The sequence below is a fragment of the Gadus chalcogrammus genome, chromosome 13, assembly GCF_026213295.1.
Source record: "Gadus chalcogrammus isolate NIFS_2021 chromosome 13, NIFS_Gcha_1.0, whole genome shotgun sequence".
Classification (NCBI taxonomy): domain Eukaryota; kingdom Metazoa; phylum Chordata; class Actinopteri; order Gadiformes; family Gadidae; genus Gadus; species Gadus chalcogrammus.
The window spans coordinates 17,409,639-17,425,560 of record NC_079424.1 but is presented as its reverse complement, the minus strand read 5'-3'; the positions used below and the strand labels follow the sequence as shown (position 1 = coordinate 17,425,560).

The 15,922-nt window shown below is 43.5% G+C and overlaps 1 protein-coding gene and 1 non-coding gene across 3 annotated transcripts; one reads left to right on the top strand and one right to left on the bottom strand.

Moving 5' to 3' along the window:
- Positions 1-209: 209 nt before the first annotated feature.
- Positions 210-15,038, bottom strand: LOC130402589 (protein kinase C delta type-like). 2 transcript variants are annotated; one of them, XM_056606819.1, is made up of 17 exons: positions 14,860-15,038; positions 9,106-9,222; positions 8,569-8,841; positions 7,217-7,385; positions 6,834-6,865; positions 6,598-6,683; positions 5,851-5,980; positions 5,391-5,491; positions 5,183-5,267; positions 4,915-5,018; positions 3,884-4,057; positions 2,833-2,924; positions 2,614-2,676; positions 2,347-2,485; positions 1,285-1,473; positions 1,000-1,128; positions 210-758 (listed from the first exon to the last, which is right to left on the bottom strand). In XM_056606819.1, exons 2-17 carry the CDS (start codon positions 9,212-9,214, stop codon positions 600-602), a joined length of 2,034 nt encoding a protein of 677 aa, XP_056462794.1. In that variant the 5' UTR covers positions 9,215-9,222; positions 14,860-15,038; the 3' UTR covers positions 210-599. The 2 variants fall into 2 exon arrangements, with proteins under 2 accessions (XP_056462794.1, XP_056462793.1); XM_056606818.1 differs by lacking the exon at positions 14,860-15,038 and adding an exon at positions 12,830-13,648.
- Positions 8,445-8,516, top strand: trnae-cuc (transfer RNA glutamic acid (anticodon CUC)). The gene has a single exon. It is a non-coding gene; the product is annotated as a tRNA-Glu (tRNA).
- Positions 15,039-15,922: the final 884 nt, after the last annotated feature.

Below are 15,922 nucleotides of genomic sequence, written 5' to 3'. Positions count from 1 at the left end.
CTATTGGTGTCATCGTTGATCCTGGCCAGCCCCACTGGACAGTTTAACTCTGAAGACGCAGACATTGAGCACGCGGCCTAACCAGGTAAAACAGACAGAGCCCAGATGTACGCACTGGGTTACAGCAAAAACACTGCAACACTTCCCTCAGCAGTGTGGACTAGTGTGTGTACACACGTAATATGGATCAAATGCAATGTCAGAACACAAAGTCACAATCCTTACGCTGAAGGTTCAAATGTTACCCATAGTTACAGATACAATCGAGACATAATATATGTGTGATCTTAAGCTTAAGAGACCAGTGAATAGAATAGAGAAAATCCCTGATGTATAGACCAACATTGATTGATATACTGTAGCAGTATTCTGTACAGGTTTAAGCCATTCAACAGACTTTCCTTCAGGTTCCTCATCTATGATTCAGAGTCTGGTGTGGGCTACATCAATTACAAGCCAATATCATGCCATTTCTCCTTTTTTTAAGTCACACTCTTCAGGAGAGCCTGGAAAGATTTTTTTTCTTTAGTTGAACGATAAGGCGTACCAGTAGTATGCATGGATAGAACCAATGTTTTCAGCAGAGCCATTTTGGCTCTTCATTTCGCCATCATGCGTTCCAGTTTGGGATTGATAAAGGAGAAGCCAGCGAACGCTGCCTGGTCCATGGTGTCGATGAGGTTCTTGTCGGCGTGGGAGAAGCGTGGCTTCTCGTTCAGGAACTCCTTGTCAAAGTTGCTGCAGTCGTTTGGGCCTTTCTAAATTTCATGGAGGAAGGGGACGGTCTTTTAGCATGCTAGTTGAACCATGATGCTGGTGTAGCCAAAGTCTGCTAGTGAAACCTATACATAATGATGTACTGCGCTCTATATATTATGTACAATTAATTATGTACCCTTAGATTTGCAATATTATTTGTATAATACATACCAGTATCACAATGTTCATTAATAATTAATAATTATTATGTTTAGGGTACAATTATGTCGAGGAACGTACCACTTTGGGCTTGAATGGGGGCTTCACCTCTCTCCGCTCCAGAGCAGGCCAGTTTATCGACTTGAAGAAGCTGTGCAGCCGAACGTTCCCAACCACGCCCAGCCTTTGACTGACGTCTCGTTCAAACAACTAGAAAAAGACACAAACCAAACAATGTTATTTGTTGATAGCAGCATTCCTGCAACAAAGGTGTTTTGAATTGAACCTTTTACTGCAAAGAGAGTAGCATTATGAGGGACAATATGGCATGGATGTGTCTGACGAAAGAGAGGGAGTGAGGCCAACCTTCTCCATGAGGTCCTTGGACTCCTTGGTGATCCAGCGTGGGTAGTGCGGGGTATCCATTCGGATGGACTCGAACAGCTGGTCCTCGTCATCCCCTTGGAACGGCGACTGGCCGATCAGCATCTCGTACACCAGCACGCCAAAGGACCACCAGTCCACCGAGAAGGTGTACTTCTGCCCCAACAGGATCTGAGAGAGGAGGAGGGGGAGGAGAGACTACCGCTGTTAATGGCGCATTTCCACCGGAGGGTGCGGGTCGGTTCAGTCTGCAAAAGGTGTCCGGTCGCTTTTCCAGCGCCAAAAGTGGGAGTGACCCGGACTGAGCCGTATTGAGCCGTACTCGTCTCGCAGTACTCCTCAGTTGGGGTACTGAGACGCCTGAAAGGGTGCCGGCAAGTTCGAGCTACACACGCCGTCGACAGAATCGATTGGTCGACAGAATCGCACTTCCTTGCGACAGGGGGATAATAACAAACAAACGCATTACTCGCGAGGTATTTCTGAACAACGGCGAAAGCTTTGTTTATTGAAGAAAATGTTGCACAAATGTTTGCCGTCCTTCTTTGACGACCTACACTGTTGCTCTTTGTTCGTACTTCTTTTCCTTGGATTTATTAGCAGGCTACACTGTGTCGGGCTGCTTTGAGATCACAGTGCTTAGCTAGCTGCCGCGACTATCGCCATACGGCTTAAACCCTGCCCTACCATTAAGGGTACTTTCGGCTGTGGAAACGCGAGCCGTGACTGAACGGGCTATACCGCCCCCCTCACTACTGGGCTGAGGCGTACTGGGTCCGATGCGTACCCGCCGGTGGAAAAGGGGAATTATGAGAGAGCACATCCGTCATGATTATTCCGAGTATTTTTAGAAAGCACGCTTGGCTTCAAAAGCATCACCAAACAATATGGATAGGAAACTGTGGCTATCAACATCATCCTCTCAAATAAGCCTCACAGGTGAACTTCACTCATGTGATTAACAAATATGGAGGTTGAGCGGTACGGATGCAGTCAGCAGTCTAAACTGCATCAAACGTATAAATTGGAGGCACTTCGGCTGACCTCTGGTGCGATGTAATCTGGTGTTCCGCAGAAAGTGGTGGCTTTGTTCTCTCCACACACATTCTCCTTGCACATCCCAAAGTCTGCGATCTTGATGTGTCCATCCTTGTCCAGCATCACATTGTCCAGCTTTAGGTCCCTGCACACATGTGGTAGTTGGGGGGGTGAGTTCAGGTCAATCAAATTGTGTAAGCTATGATACAGATTCAACTAGTTTTATTGCGGTGATGATGGTGTATTATTGCGGTGACGATGGTGCATTCTCACCTGTAGATGATGCATTTGGAGTGAAGGAACTGCAGTCCCACTATGATCTCAGCGCCATAGAATCTGAGCAGAAAGAGAGACGGGGAAATTAGGAAATTAACATTAAGTCAGGGTCTATGTTACAGCGGTGAGGCGGAGGACGGTTGGGGATGGATGGAGTGATGGAGTGATGAACGATGACTATGCCCTCTGTTTGTTTGGGACAGGGCAGCTACTCACGTGGCTCTGTTGACATCGAAGCGGCCCTTGTCCTGGATGTGGAACATCAGGTCTCCGCCATTCAGGTACTCCATTACAAAGAACAAATGTTCCTGGAGAAAACGGAAGGAAAAAAAAAAATCAGTTCATCGTACAACTCTTTTTAAAGGAGGTAACTTTACAGCACATTTCCAGTATTTCAGTTTTTCAATTTAGTGTTTTCTAATAGCCACTTTGTCATCATCTTTCCTGCTTCCACCGTCATGCATTTTTGAGAAATAACGAATGCATTAATATTCAAGCGCTGACAGATCTGTATTTTGGAAAAGGCGACTAAGCTGACACAAGCTGGCATGGTCACACACGGTTAAAGAAAACCATCTCTTTGTACTGTCCCATTCTCGCTCCTAGAAGTATTAAATCAAAACCTCCCATGTACACTTCCAAAATGAATAGCCATTATACGACTACTCAAGTAGTTGGATATTATGGATAACCTTGGCTGGAGGTAGTCTTTAAGAGGGGGGTTCTGGGTAAGTGGCTATTATTAATGCATTCGCCGTGTCCTAATCTAAAATGTCATTAACTCTTCTGTTCACATTATACCGTCTAGGGGTTGTCCAGAGTTGTGCATCTTTCTGTTTACAAGGAGCGCACACATCATTCTACTCCAATACGTTTCCTAATTCACCTTTCATCCGCCATTAAACTGACCCTCGACCCTTGAACCAGAGTATTTAGTTTGTTTATAAGGTAAGTCTTCAACATTTATTAAAAGGTCAGGATACACAAAACCTGGGCAGGTTTATTTACATTTGTTCTAGCCAGGGGAAAACAAACAAAAAACAAGAACAAAATCAAACTAAATAAATCTAGTTATTATTTGGATGAAGAGGGCCATCTGGGAGCTATGCTAAGAAGCTTTGTTAATAGAAGTTTGGGCCCCACTCCCTGGGGCTCTTGTGGTTAGGATTCGGTGCTCTCACTGCCTGTCACTACCGCGGCATGGGTTTGATTCCCCGGTCAACGGAAAACATTTGAGGAAAAGAGAGTGATCATGTCGATCGCTTACTTTGGTCTGGAAGGTGGAGTAGAGGTGCGTGAGGAAGGGGTTGTCCCAAGCCAGGGAGAGGACTCTCTTCTCCACCATGGTGCACTCTATGTCGTCATCCATCATGACCACGTCCTTCTTCAGGGCCTTCACCGCAAAGTACTCCCCCTGACCCTTCAGCTCAGCCAGCAGCACCTGGGGACCAGACATACCAAAGGTCACCATGTGATACGGCCCAACAGGGCAACTTGAACTTGATAATGATCGGTTATATGGAGAAAAATACCATGTGGCATGGAACCCAAATATTATTTGTGTGATTTGGTAACCTTTCCTTATACAGTCCCCGAATTGCTAATAATATTTAACCGGTTAATTAGAGTAAATAAAGGCTAAATATTGCTTGGAAAAGGGAATGTCTGAGTAAAGTTGCAGAACATACATGGTAAAGGTTTGTGTTGATTGCATGGAGAAGGAATAACTAGTCATAAGGTATATGGTTAGAACATCGAATAACATTGAAACCAACGGCTTCCTTTTACTGAACAGTTTCAGCTTACTTTTTGATTCAATTGTAATACTATTTGAAGAACAGGTAGTTCTGCGAATATTTGGATAATTGAGGTCATTTTTCAACTTAAATAAAATATCGTAATTAACATAATTAATTAACATAATTAAACTACTGACATAAACCTTGGATAACTACAATTGTTACTTGAATTGATGGTTAAAGAGGAGGTGTTTCTAAGATTTAGTTGCCTACTTTCCAAAGAAATACACAATTATATCTTGAGTTATTACCAACCTAAGACAAAACTACACGGTACTTAGTTGAGTTCATTTATTTTTTATTTGGGTGGGTTAGTGTTGTACAGGATATAGAAATGTCGTTCAAAAATGTGATTCAAAAAATATTTAAAGGTCTAGTATTATTAGTATTATTATTAGTATTGGCTTTGGTTGTGGTAAGACTCTAGGCACATTTCATGGATCAATCCATTGGAAGAGTTCAAGGGAGCAGCCTATGGCTGGTGACACCCATGACCTACCTTGCCGAAGCTGCCTTTGCCCAGCACCTTGTGGAACACAAGCTGGTTGAATGTCAGGCGTCGGGCCAACGCCGTACCGGAGTCCTGCTTTGCGGTTACCTCTTCTGTGATATAAATACAAGTTACGTAACTACGTGACCCAAAACGCCATGGTGCGGAATAGGAAAATACAAATAATTAAAAAGACGAAAGTAATTAATGTAGTCTTATGTGCAATGTCAAAATCCGTAGATGAGATTGCAAGTACACAGTAATAACAGCTTCTTACCACTAGGGTCCACTTCTGCGCTCTTAAAGTCTTGGTAAATCCCTACTGCAGAGTCAGACCCATCGTCCGGCTTCTTGGCGGGTTTCTGAGGGAGAAAAGAGGCTTGTTGAAATCTAAAACAACCGTATCAAGATCATAACGATGTCAATAAACGGTACCATTACTTGGTGGTAACCTAGTTCGCTAGTAGCTACGATAGAAGGTCTACCTGGCTGATGTAGGAGAGCGCCTCGGCCAGGAGCTTCTGGTTGATGCCACAGAGGTTGGCCACCTTGCCCTGGCAGTAGCTGTGGACGTTCATGGAGCAGTCTGGCCAGGGAGGCATGAGAGAGGGGAATTAGAGCTGAACACAAACCCTCGCTCACGCTGCTTGGGGTTAGATGACAGTTGCCTTGCTCTAAACCTCTAGTTGGGTTCCGATTTAAATATATATGGCTTTGAGCATGGATTAGAGATGATCAGAGTTAAGTAGATCCAAGTTTAAAAGGAATGTAATAGAAAAATATATAATCTGAGATGTGTTGCACCAGTTTGATACAACCATGGGTTTGTCGATCTCAGTTGAGCGCTTTAAATCTGTATCAAAATTTACATTTAACCACTTTGAATGTAGGTGTTGAAATATTGAGGTAAAAATAAAAGGAATTGAATCGGTCAGACAGACTCACCTTCACATTTGAGGCCCTGCTTGTAGAGGCCCCAGAGTAGGCTGCCGCAATGGTCACAGAAGGTAGGGCCCCTGTAGTTGTGGTGCTTCAGGCGATGGGGCATGTCAATCTTAAAGCGCTCCTTCTGGAACTGCAGTCCACACATAAAAGCCCAGTTAACATCATATTATATTATATCATATTGTGTCAAATATGAATGACTAAAATTCAATCATTAGTTCGAACATGCATTTGACAGTCATTTATGGTAAAATAGTTTCCCTAGTGATGTATATCGGCAGCATATGGTCTCACACACGCATTGAAAGCTTAATTTCCTAGAATTGTCAATACTATTCAAATTCTTAGGGAATGGAGGTTTAAAGAAAGAACATACGTTCAAGTTGCTATATTTAGTCTTGTTGATGATTATTAAAGGGTTTCCTTGTCGACAAAGAGCAAGGGGAAACTCCTTATACTGGTACAAAGGTCTCCCTGCAGTGATAATCAGTTTCTGTGCTGTAAACGTCTCCGTGGCAAGGATACGACTCACTGGTTATAGGAATTACAACCGTCCTGGAACTAAATTATTGATTCATATCTCTTCTGCTCACACCCCGCAACCAGAGTGAAGTTCACAATCAAATGAGCCTGTTCCATAAATCACAGCAGTTAGCAGTAGTGATTAAAATATATATGACTTGTGAAGGCAAAACTGCAGTCCCCAGTCCGACGTTAACAGACAGGTGCACTATAGTGGAAACCTACCATTGTATCCCGGCTGTTGGCGGCGGTTCCAGTACACCTGCCGATGATCTTCTCAATGCATCTCTTGTGTATCGCTGCATTGCACTCTGAGGGGAAGACAAAAGCACATGTTAATACATAGCAGACATAGCAATAGGAGTATGACATTGTAAGTAGAGAATTGAATGAACACAATCAAAAAACGTTTCCAGAATGCTCAATAGCACTAAATGATAAAAACAAAGAACACCACTCACGTCTACACTTGTACCCCTGCTTATTGAGACCCCTGGAAATGAAATAAAAGATATTATTGCATTGATAGTGAACAAACAAGTACAAGAGTCCGGGGAAATAAAGTACATTTTTGATATCGATACAAAACTCAGATCTCTGAATATCAATGGATGAAATCACACACTGCAAAAATGGTTTAGCAAAAAAAGATAGGGTGGAAATATATGCTGCAATACGAGTGACATGAGTCTTCAGACTCAGGATAGCAGTTTTCCTTTTATATCGGGGGTGTGAGTGTCACGAATCTGTCTCAATAAACCAGGCCAAACATGAATTGAACCGACGTGTGTTTGAACAAAAACCAACAATCAAGCGATGCAACGGTTCATCCACATCGCCTCACCAGATGAACTCCTTGCAGACGGAGCAGAAGGTGGGCTGGCCGAAGAAGATGGCGCTGAACTCGTGGTTCTTGATGAGGTGGACCTTGGGCTGCTTGACGGCCCCCCGGCGCCGGGTCAGGGTGGTCAGCCCGTCCTCCGCGATGACCCTCACCGACGACTTACATGAAACTGGAGGAATCCATTGAAACAATCTATTAGTTAAACATATATTTAGGCATTAACAATATATAAACATGAAATCTGCCTTTCTTGAAAGGGGATTTTAGGGAGTGAGATCAGAGGTTGTCAAAGAGTTAATGATGACATATTTCCACCATACTCGTCATCATGGTGCAATGCTATTCAATGTTTACAAATGCAGGGATAAGCCTTCAAATGACTCTTCAGTCAAAGGGGTATGGGTTAATGGGCATGCAGAAGGTGACGTGTGTGTGTCAGTGTGTGTGTGGGTGGGAAGGCACACAGCATATACACAACAACCAATAAAGGAAACCAGTTAGTGTTGGGCGATGATATGAACGAGATGAAATAGTAACTTTGATTTCTCCGTCTGCTACTCTTATATGCTGACAAAAGCCTGTTTATTAGAGGGGAAGCCATATAGGTTGGGGAGGAGCGAGATGGCGGGGGACGACAGAGAGGGGGGAGAGAAGAGAGAGGGAGGGGGGAGTTGCAGTACAGTGAAGTGGTTTGGTTGCTTTTTCAAATATATAACATCTGAAAAGGAATTGTGCTTCTTGCAGACGAATAGCTAGTACTAGTACTATTTCATTTGTAGAAATCCCAATCAAATTGAATGTATTTCCCATGTGAACAATGAAAGTATCTTCAATTTTGTATGGTTCATTCATTGCATTATTAAGCATTCGTTACTCGGACAAATCCTCCTGACTAGACTGGAGTATCCCTTGAAAATACAATATTTTGTTCAGAATCATAAAATAACTTGGAAGACAGGGGGGCTCACTGCTAACATAAATACAGCTTGATCCTAAATCAGCTGCCCATCAAAAGCAGCGCACAAATTCCCAAGGATGATTAGAGAGGAGTAGACCCAGTCTATTGTTTTGCAAGTGCTGTTCTGTGCATGACTGTTGCTACAGGTAGGAAGACCACTAGAGGGCACTGTATATCAACTCCAATAGTAATGGAAAGTGTGTTGGGGAGTTGGGGGAAGGGTCTGCCTACTGGACTAAAATGCGGTCTATTTACAGCCCAATTCACAGATCCCTGGTGGTCTAGTGGTTAGGATTCGGCGCTCTCACCGCCGCGGCCCGGGTTCGATTCCCGGTCAGGGAACTCATCTTTTGAACTATCCACAAACAGTTTTAGCTTTGTTAAATTTTGTTACCCGTGTCCGTGTCTTCCAGGAAAAACTGCACCGACATCAGGATCTTGCCAGAGGGCTGCAGGTCCATCCAGAAGTCGGTGCAGCAGTTGTTCTTGCCCTTCTTGCAGCGCTCGGCCAGGACGGACAGGCTCACCGTGGCCTCGGACAGGGGCTCCTCCGCCGACCTCATGAGGAGAACATGGAGGACTCGGCCCTCGTGGGTGTGAGCGTCGAACGAGGTCTTCCAGACAGGGTACATGGTGGGTTTCCTCTGGACCAGGGTCTTTCCTCGCTCTGGTAGCAGGGAGTGGGGGGGGGGGGTACGCAAGGTTGAGAGAAGCTGGCAACAACAGTGCGTACACCCACATGTCTGAAGGGCGTCTAAAGTCTCATCGTGTGTGTGTGCATGTTTGGTGTGTGTGTGTGTGTGTGTGTGTGTGTGTGTGTGTGTGTGTGTGTGTGTGTGTGTGTGTGTGTGTGTGTGTGTGTGTGTGTGTGTGTGTGTGTGTGTGTGTGTGTGTGTGTGTGTGTGTGTGTGTGTGTGTGTGCATTGCGCACCTGTGCTGACGGACTCCTTCATCTTGATGCCACAGATGGGCGGGCCGTCCAGTGGGGGCAGCGCCCCTAGGTCAAACGTGTTGACAGCGATCCGCAGGAATGGAGCCATGGCGCGAGCTGGAATGTACCGGACAAAGAGAGGGTGGCAAAAGACATTCTAATAATCAGATCATCATCGTCATCATCATCTACGATGATCTTATTATGTGTGCGCTTGGAAAAGGAAAAAAATTCCGATGCAACTGTACAAATGAGTTTACTTCGGTCAAGAGAGAAGATACCACAATGCTCTTCATAAACCAAAAGATTTACCTTCTGTTCCAACATCCGTCAGTCTACGTTCTGAACCGGCGACATTTATTGTTTGAATTTGTTTGACATGTTTTATGTCATCCTTTATGTCTAACATAGATGTGAGCCTAGATCAAACAGGCCAAACTAATCAAACATTTTGTTCAAACAATTTCTCTTTAATGCTGCTATTCATGATAGATAATTTAGCATTCATGAACCATAACAGATTGTATAATAGTATGTTTAAAACACATGTGTAGTTTCGGCTGAGTCCGAGTCCAGCACCAAACACATCGTTCACTTCTTATGATGCCAAGCTTGGGTAACATATAATATCTCTACATTTAGAAGTAGCTGATGTAACCCATTAAATGAACCCCAAGGTGCCGAAACTGCATTCCAGTTTTAAATGGAGCAATGATGGAAACATTGCAAATTATGTGCCAAGACAAACCCTATTGTACCCTATTGGGTAAAGGAACTGATGTAACAACGAGAAGGGAAAACAAAGCAGAGACCAATAACTCACTGCTGGTGATAACAACAATCATTCAGGTCCAAATGAATATCCAATAATAAGTTGTAAAACACGTTGCTTGGTTTATGGACAAAATGTTTGAGATAAATAATGTTAACCTGAACAAGATTTGAAAATCCATCAAAACGATGATATTGATACGTCAATGGGCTGGTTCCCTCTATTACTGGCCCCCTTTAGCACTGATCCACTCAAGGGTGTGTGTGTGTGTGTGTGTGTGTGTGTGTGTGTGTGTGTGTGTGTGTGTGTGTGTGTGTGTGTGTGTGTGTGTGTGTGTGTGTGTGTGTGTGTGTGTGTGTGTGTGTGTGTGTTTTACCAACAGGAATCCAAGGCACGTAGTCTGTATAAATCAATCAGCTTGATCATTTGATCATTATCTTTGCATCTATCTATCTACACATCTAACTATCTATAAGTCTATCTATCTCAACATCTTCACATCTATCCATCTATTAAAGGGTATGCCATCTACTTATTCATACATATCTATATACACTTGATTTCAATCTATCCATACATCTAGCTAGCAACTGGAATAACAACCTGTGATGGAAACACAATACCTCCAATTGCCGGTAACTCCTTCGAAATATGGTGGAAACTAGTATGACGAGCTGTTATCGGAATAGTACCAAAATATTCCAGTAATTATACAGGTGCTGAAAAAAGTTGCAGTATAAATGGAGATAGGAAACAACAGAACGATGTGGATTGGGTGGCTGCGACGTGGTGGATCAGGTCAACCTTTGTATTTATTTGTTAGAGGATTCACTTATCTTGATCTACATGTTTACAATCCATTAATCTAATACGGCAACACCACAACAGCAACCCTGTTAGATCAAATATAACATACGCCACAGTGTAGTATCCGTGATTTGTTTTTTTTTCCATGAGAAATTTAGTGCTTTTAATGAATACAACTGAATTTAACATAATTTGACCTCCCACCACTGTATAAGACAATATATTTGTTTTAAGAACTTGGTCTAGAGATGCTATTGGGATCTATTTGTATTTATAATGTATTTATAAGCATATATCAAAATGTGTCATCATGAGCCTACTAGTCTAAAACATGGCCTAATTAAACTTCCAGACAACAATGCTATTCCTGTTGCCAGTTCAGTAGTTACTGACAACGGTGGCCCCTTGGAATGTTATGCTATTGACCGACTGGTACAAAAGGATGAAAAGACGTACGTATGTACGTACGTAAATACATTTGTACGTTGTGATTTTATGTCATTTTATTTGCCATGCCAACATGACCCAGATTTTCAAATATGAAAACTCTTACTCTGATTATTATTAAAAAAATAAATAATAATAATCTCTCTCTCTCTCTCTCTCTCTCTCTCTCTCTCTCTCTCTCTCTCTCTCTCTCTCTCTCTCTCTCTCTCTCTCTCTCTCTCTCTCTCTCTCTCTCTCTCTCTCTCTCTCTCTCTCTCTCTCTCTCTCTCTCTCTCTCTCTCTCTCTCTCTCTCTCTCTCTCTCTCTCTCTCTCTCTCTCTCTCTCTCTCTCTCTCTCTCTCTCTCTCTCTCTCTCTCTCACACAGCAGGTTCTGTGTACTACTATTACAACTCACTAATGTTCAAAACTACCAATAACTATTGCTCGCCACTTCCCACACCACTACAACCTCTCACTACTACCACTCACTACTATTGCTCGCTTCGATCACAAACTACCATCATCACTACTACCTTATTGCATTTATTTTTAAAAGCACTAATGCTGTGATCTTCTCCAACTAACCCTTTAAGTGATGGTGACGGAGCAGTGAACCTGGACCTGCTGAAAGAACTGGCCAGACAACATGCCTGTCGGGGCTTACTGTCCCTAAACCTGTTCCCGGGTAATTATGTATCTAACATTTCTAACGCATGATTATCCACAATGGCTTTCCGGCTCACCAGACTTAATCATTGTGCTGTTGCAAAATTTTCAGTCTAAATTCAAGTATTTCCTTCATTTCTATTAACTTCCTTAAGTATATCCATTGCAACTCTGCTGCACAGGGTGTTCAAACTGGCCAAGGTGATGTTGCTGACCAGATACAGTACAAGTACAGAACAGTATAGTAGATCCTAAGTACAAGCATGGTGCATGGTGACAACAGGTCGTTCTGCAGCTGATCAAACACGCAACAACAATAACACCCGCAGGCATACTCGGTGCATAATAGGATAATAGGCTTCAAAAGATAACAGGCAGGTGTGTGTGGTTGCGGGTGTTGGGTTTCGTGTATGTGGTTTCCACTCAGAGATTGGTGCAGGACTCATAGGTTCAACATTTATTTTCAGAATAAAAGGGAGCTTTATGTTTATGGTAAAACCTTGAACTAAGTAGTCTTTAACGTGACTCTGCAGCTTATTTCTTGCTCCAACTTTACTAAACATAACACTTTGTAACAAGGGTCATGTATAGCCACGTTCATGTGTAACAATTTGCGAACCAGGTTCAGGGCTTAATACTTTGCTAACAAGCTTCATGTATACTATATCTATAATACATTGCTAACAATCTTCATGTACAACACTAGAGTGCAGTGACAAATGAACTAATCATAACAGCTCATTGTAAACAGTGACAGAGTCGCCAGTCACTCGTTGCTGAATGTGTTTGCCAAAAAGGCCTTAAAATCAAGTCACTCAAGGTGTAGGATTCTCCTTCCTTCTTCACCCGCCATACATACATTTTTGCTTAGTCGGCAAGCACACACACATGCTACAGCGAATCCCCCCGCAATTAATCAAAATATATTAGTAGATAAGGGCTGGCCCGCACTTATTGGTTATCGTTTTCAATCATATGAAGCAGTTTCATAATCCAAATTTCTAATGTTAAAATGACTAATCATAACAATTTCAGACGTGAGATGAGCCTACCTCTGAAATGATAGTAGCGATGTGTATCCCTACATATAGCATCCAATTGCATTCGATCAGTTATTCGCCAGTCCTACAGCTGATCAACTACAGGAAGGTCTGCAGGAAAACACCCACGATTACTTATCATAGACAGAGCCACAACAAAGGCTTACTGGAGAGTGAGAGCGAGAAACAGAGAGACACACAAACGGACACGCACACACAGACACACACACACAAACGCACGCACACACGCACACATACAGAAACAGAGAAAAACTGAACGATAGAGTTACTTGTTCAAGGTTAGGCTAGGGTGGAATGATCTCTACTGCATGTTGCTCCTCCATTTCACTACAAAATCCATACTTTTCAGAAATCATATCGCATTGGTATATGGGATATTTTCTCTGAACAATGCACTTATGCTTGATAAAACACACATCTTTCAGAGATAATATTGCATAAACCAGCTTGAAATGAAAGCTCTACACTAATGTAAGTCGAGTTTTATTGCCCTTTCTATTCCAAGAATTCAGTAGTGAAATATAATCATCTTAGACCAAAAGTAAAGTCTTCGGTTTTCACTATTCCCTTTTGGCACATCTTCAAACCTGTTATAGAGAACGGGGAACAAATTCCACTACTTTGTCTGTGTCTGTGTCCGTGTGCGTGTCCGTGTCCTTGTGCGTGTCCGTGTGTTTGTGTTTGTCCTTTCCCCATATCATCAAGGGTGACCAGTGTCAGTTTCTGCCTCGTTCACAGTTCAAACCTCAGTTAATAATGGCTTCACACAACTTGCCAGCCAGAGCAAAGTAGGATGCGGTGAGAAGCAAATTGTGTGTGTGTGTGTGTGTGTGTGTGTGTGTGTGTGTGTGTGTGTGTGTGTGTGTGTGTGTGTGTGTGTGTGTGTGTGTGTGTGTGTGTGTGTGTGTGTGTGTGTGTGTGTGTGTGTGTGTGTGTGTGTGTAATTTTCAGAGAAGTGTTGCAGTGAACTGTCGTCACCGCACGCTTTGCATAATTTTTCCTCTGTCTGTGGGTGCGCTTCTGGATCAGTGCTGCATTGGGGACTCTTCAATGACAAAACAAAGAAAACTGACACGCCTTCAGCAGCACACTATGCAGGTGGACAGATAGAAGGAAAGGTTGAAGTGCTTCTGTTCCTGTAGGCTACACCTTCTGTCCATGTAATACGATATAAAATATATGGTATAAAAATACATTGTGGTTTGTACATCACACAACCAAGACTTCATTGTGCCATGTTTTTTTTCTTTATCTCAAGGTTATCCGTTTGAAAATAGGCTTCACAGTCACAATTGCCTAAGCAACCATGAAAGCCAGGGACTCTGTTGTTTTCTACCAAGAGAATGCAGCTAATCTTATCACAAAGCCAGTCGCTCGCCGTTGTGAACCACAGTGCGGACACACTTGCCTTAACCATGAGCTTGTGAAGTCATTCACACGAATACATTCCCACTGATCAATAAATATCACCAAATCCGGTGTAAAAATAGGAAGCGTGTCAGTGTGTGCAGACCCACGAACCTGGGTCATCCTGGCAGAGGGACAAAATAGATTTACAGGGGCTTATATTAGGACCTGCCAGTGCTTGGCAGCTTTGGCCACTGGTTCGTCTTTGACTATAACAGACAATGCTAATCGTTTGTCACATCGTCAACTTTGTTTAGAAACATAACTTATAGAGTGGAACTTGAATATCATCAAGCGTCTCTTATTACTCCAGCCTTACTGATCTACTCGTAAACACAGTTCGCGACAGTATCGACGCGTCTTGTAAAACATAAACAAGTCATGATGCCGAACGAGGAACGCGTGACGGGAGTGAAAGTAGTGGACGGTCCAGATTGAACCTTTTCGCTAAGGGGTTACATTACATTAATAATTTCCATCTATTGCACGGGGGGGGCAAACAGGGAGCATGACCTTGCACAGCCTACGCCGAGAATACCAGTGAGACAAGTTTCTCAGCGGGTCCGGCTACATCATGAAAAGTTGTATACCCAGCGACAGTTTAGAAGACTTACCTTCCCGTGGAGAAACCAGGAATAAGTGGCACTGACGCTGTTTACAGCGGACGGCTTCGGGGTGTCTTTATCTTCACCGTAGTATCGGGGTGTGTGTGTGTGTGTGTGTGTGTGTGTGTGTGTGTGTGTGTGTGTGTGTGTGTGTGTGTGTGTGTGTATGGCTGTCTTTCTCTCGCTCTTTCGCTCTCTCTCTCTCTCTCTCTCTCTCTCTCTCTCTCTCTCTCTCTCTCTCTCGCTCTCTCTCTCTCTCTCTCTCTCCCCCTCTGGCACTACAGTTGAGCAGAGGCGAGTGCAGTACGGCTCAAGAGGTGGGACGAGCCAAGCAGTGACGTCAGGCCAGGTGAATTCCCGCCGCAGCATAGATGAACGGGACGCTATATATGTTGTCGCTTTTCAGAACTACACGATACTTTTATTGTCCTATAGGCCTACTTCTGCAATAGTTTGAAGGCTGTGAATACGGTTTGAGTGCAAAACAATTAAGGGAAGTTGCAGTTTCTTAGGAGTCAGTGTCCATTTAGTAACGTTCTATTTGCTAAACTTTTTTTTTAGAATCACGCACACGCAGACGCACACGAACACGCAGAGTCGCAGACGCACACGCAGAAAGGGGAGCAGGGAACTTGTCGAACAGGTTTGGTGCGAAACCTCCTGTGTGTTGTTCCTATTGGCTGTTCGCTCTGTTCCCATGTTCACAGTCACACGTGTCCTGACTGATCCAACCCAGAGCCATAGAGAGAGATTTTTTTTTTATCCAACCACCCCGTGGACCCCGACCCCGCTCACCCCTCCCCTACCTCTTTCCATTCAATACCTGCCCCTCCCCGCACAAGCGCCGTAGACTGAACCACATGGTGCTGACACATCGTTCCCCGCCCGCTCCGACGTTATAAGAGAATGGACGGAGTAAACTTATGCAATTTGTCACGGCTAACATTGGGTCTATTTATAGCAGCAAACATAGTATGGGCATGACGCACACATGTTTTGTTTTGTATTGGATTGTGCCGAGATAGACAAATAAGAGTCATAGGCCTACTCATAATCACCACAAGCGCTATAG

What these genes read in the sequence shown, in the direction of transcription:
- LOC130402589 (XM_056606818.1), bottom strand. Translation starts at nt 12,881, where the DNA reads ATGCAATTGGATGCTATATGTAGGGATACACATCGCTACTATCATTTC. An exon ending in CCTGGAAGACACGGACACGG is followed by an intron (nt 7,386 to 8,568) that starts GTAACAAAATTT and finishes GGATTCCTCCAG; the next exon opens with TTTCATGTAAGTCGTCGGTG. An exon ending in TCCAAATGCATCATCTACAG is followed by an intron (nt 2,486 to 2,613) that starts GTGAGAATGCAC and finishes ACATGTGTGCAG; the next exon opens with GGACCTAAAGCTGGACAATG.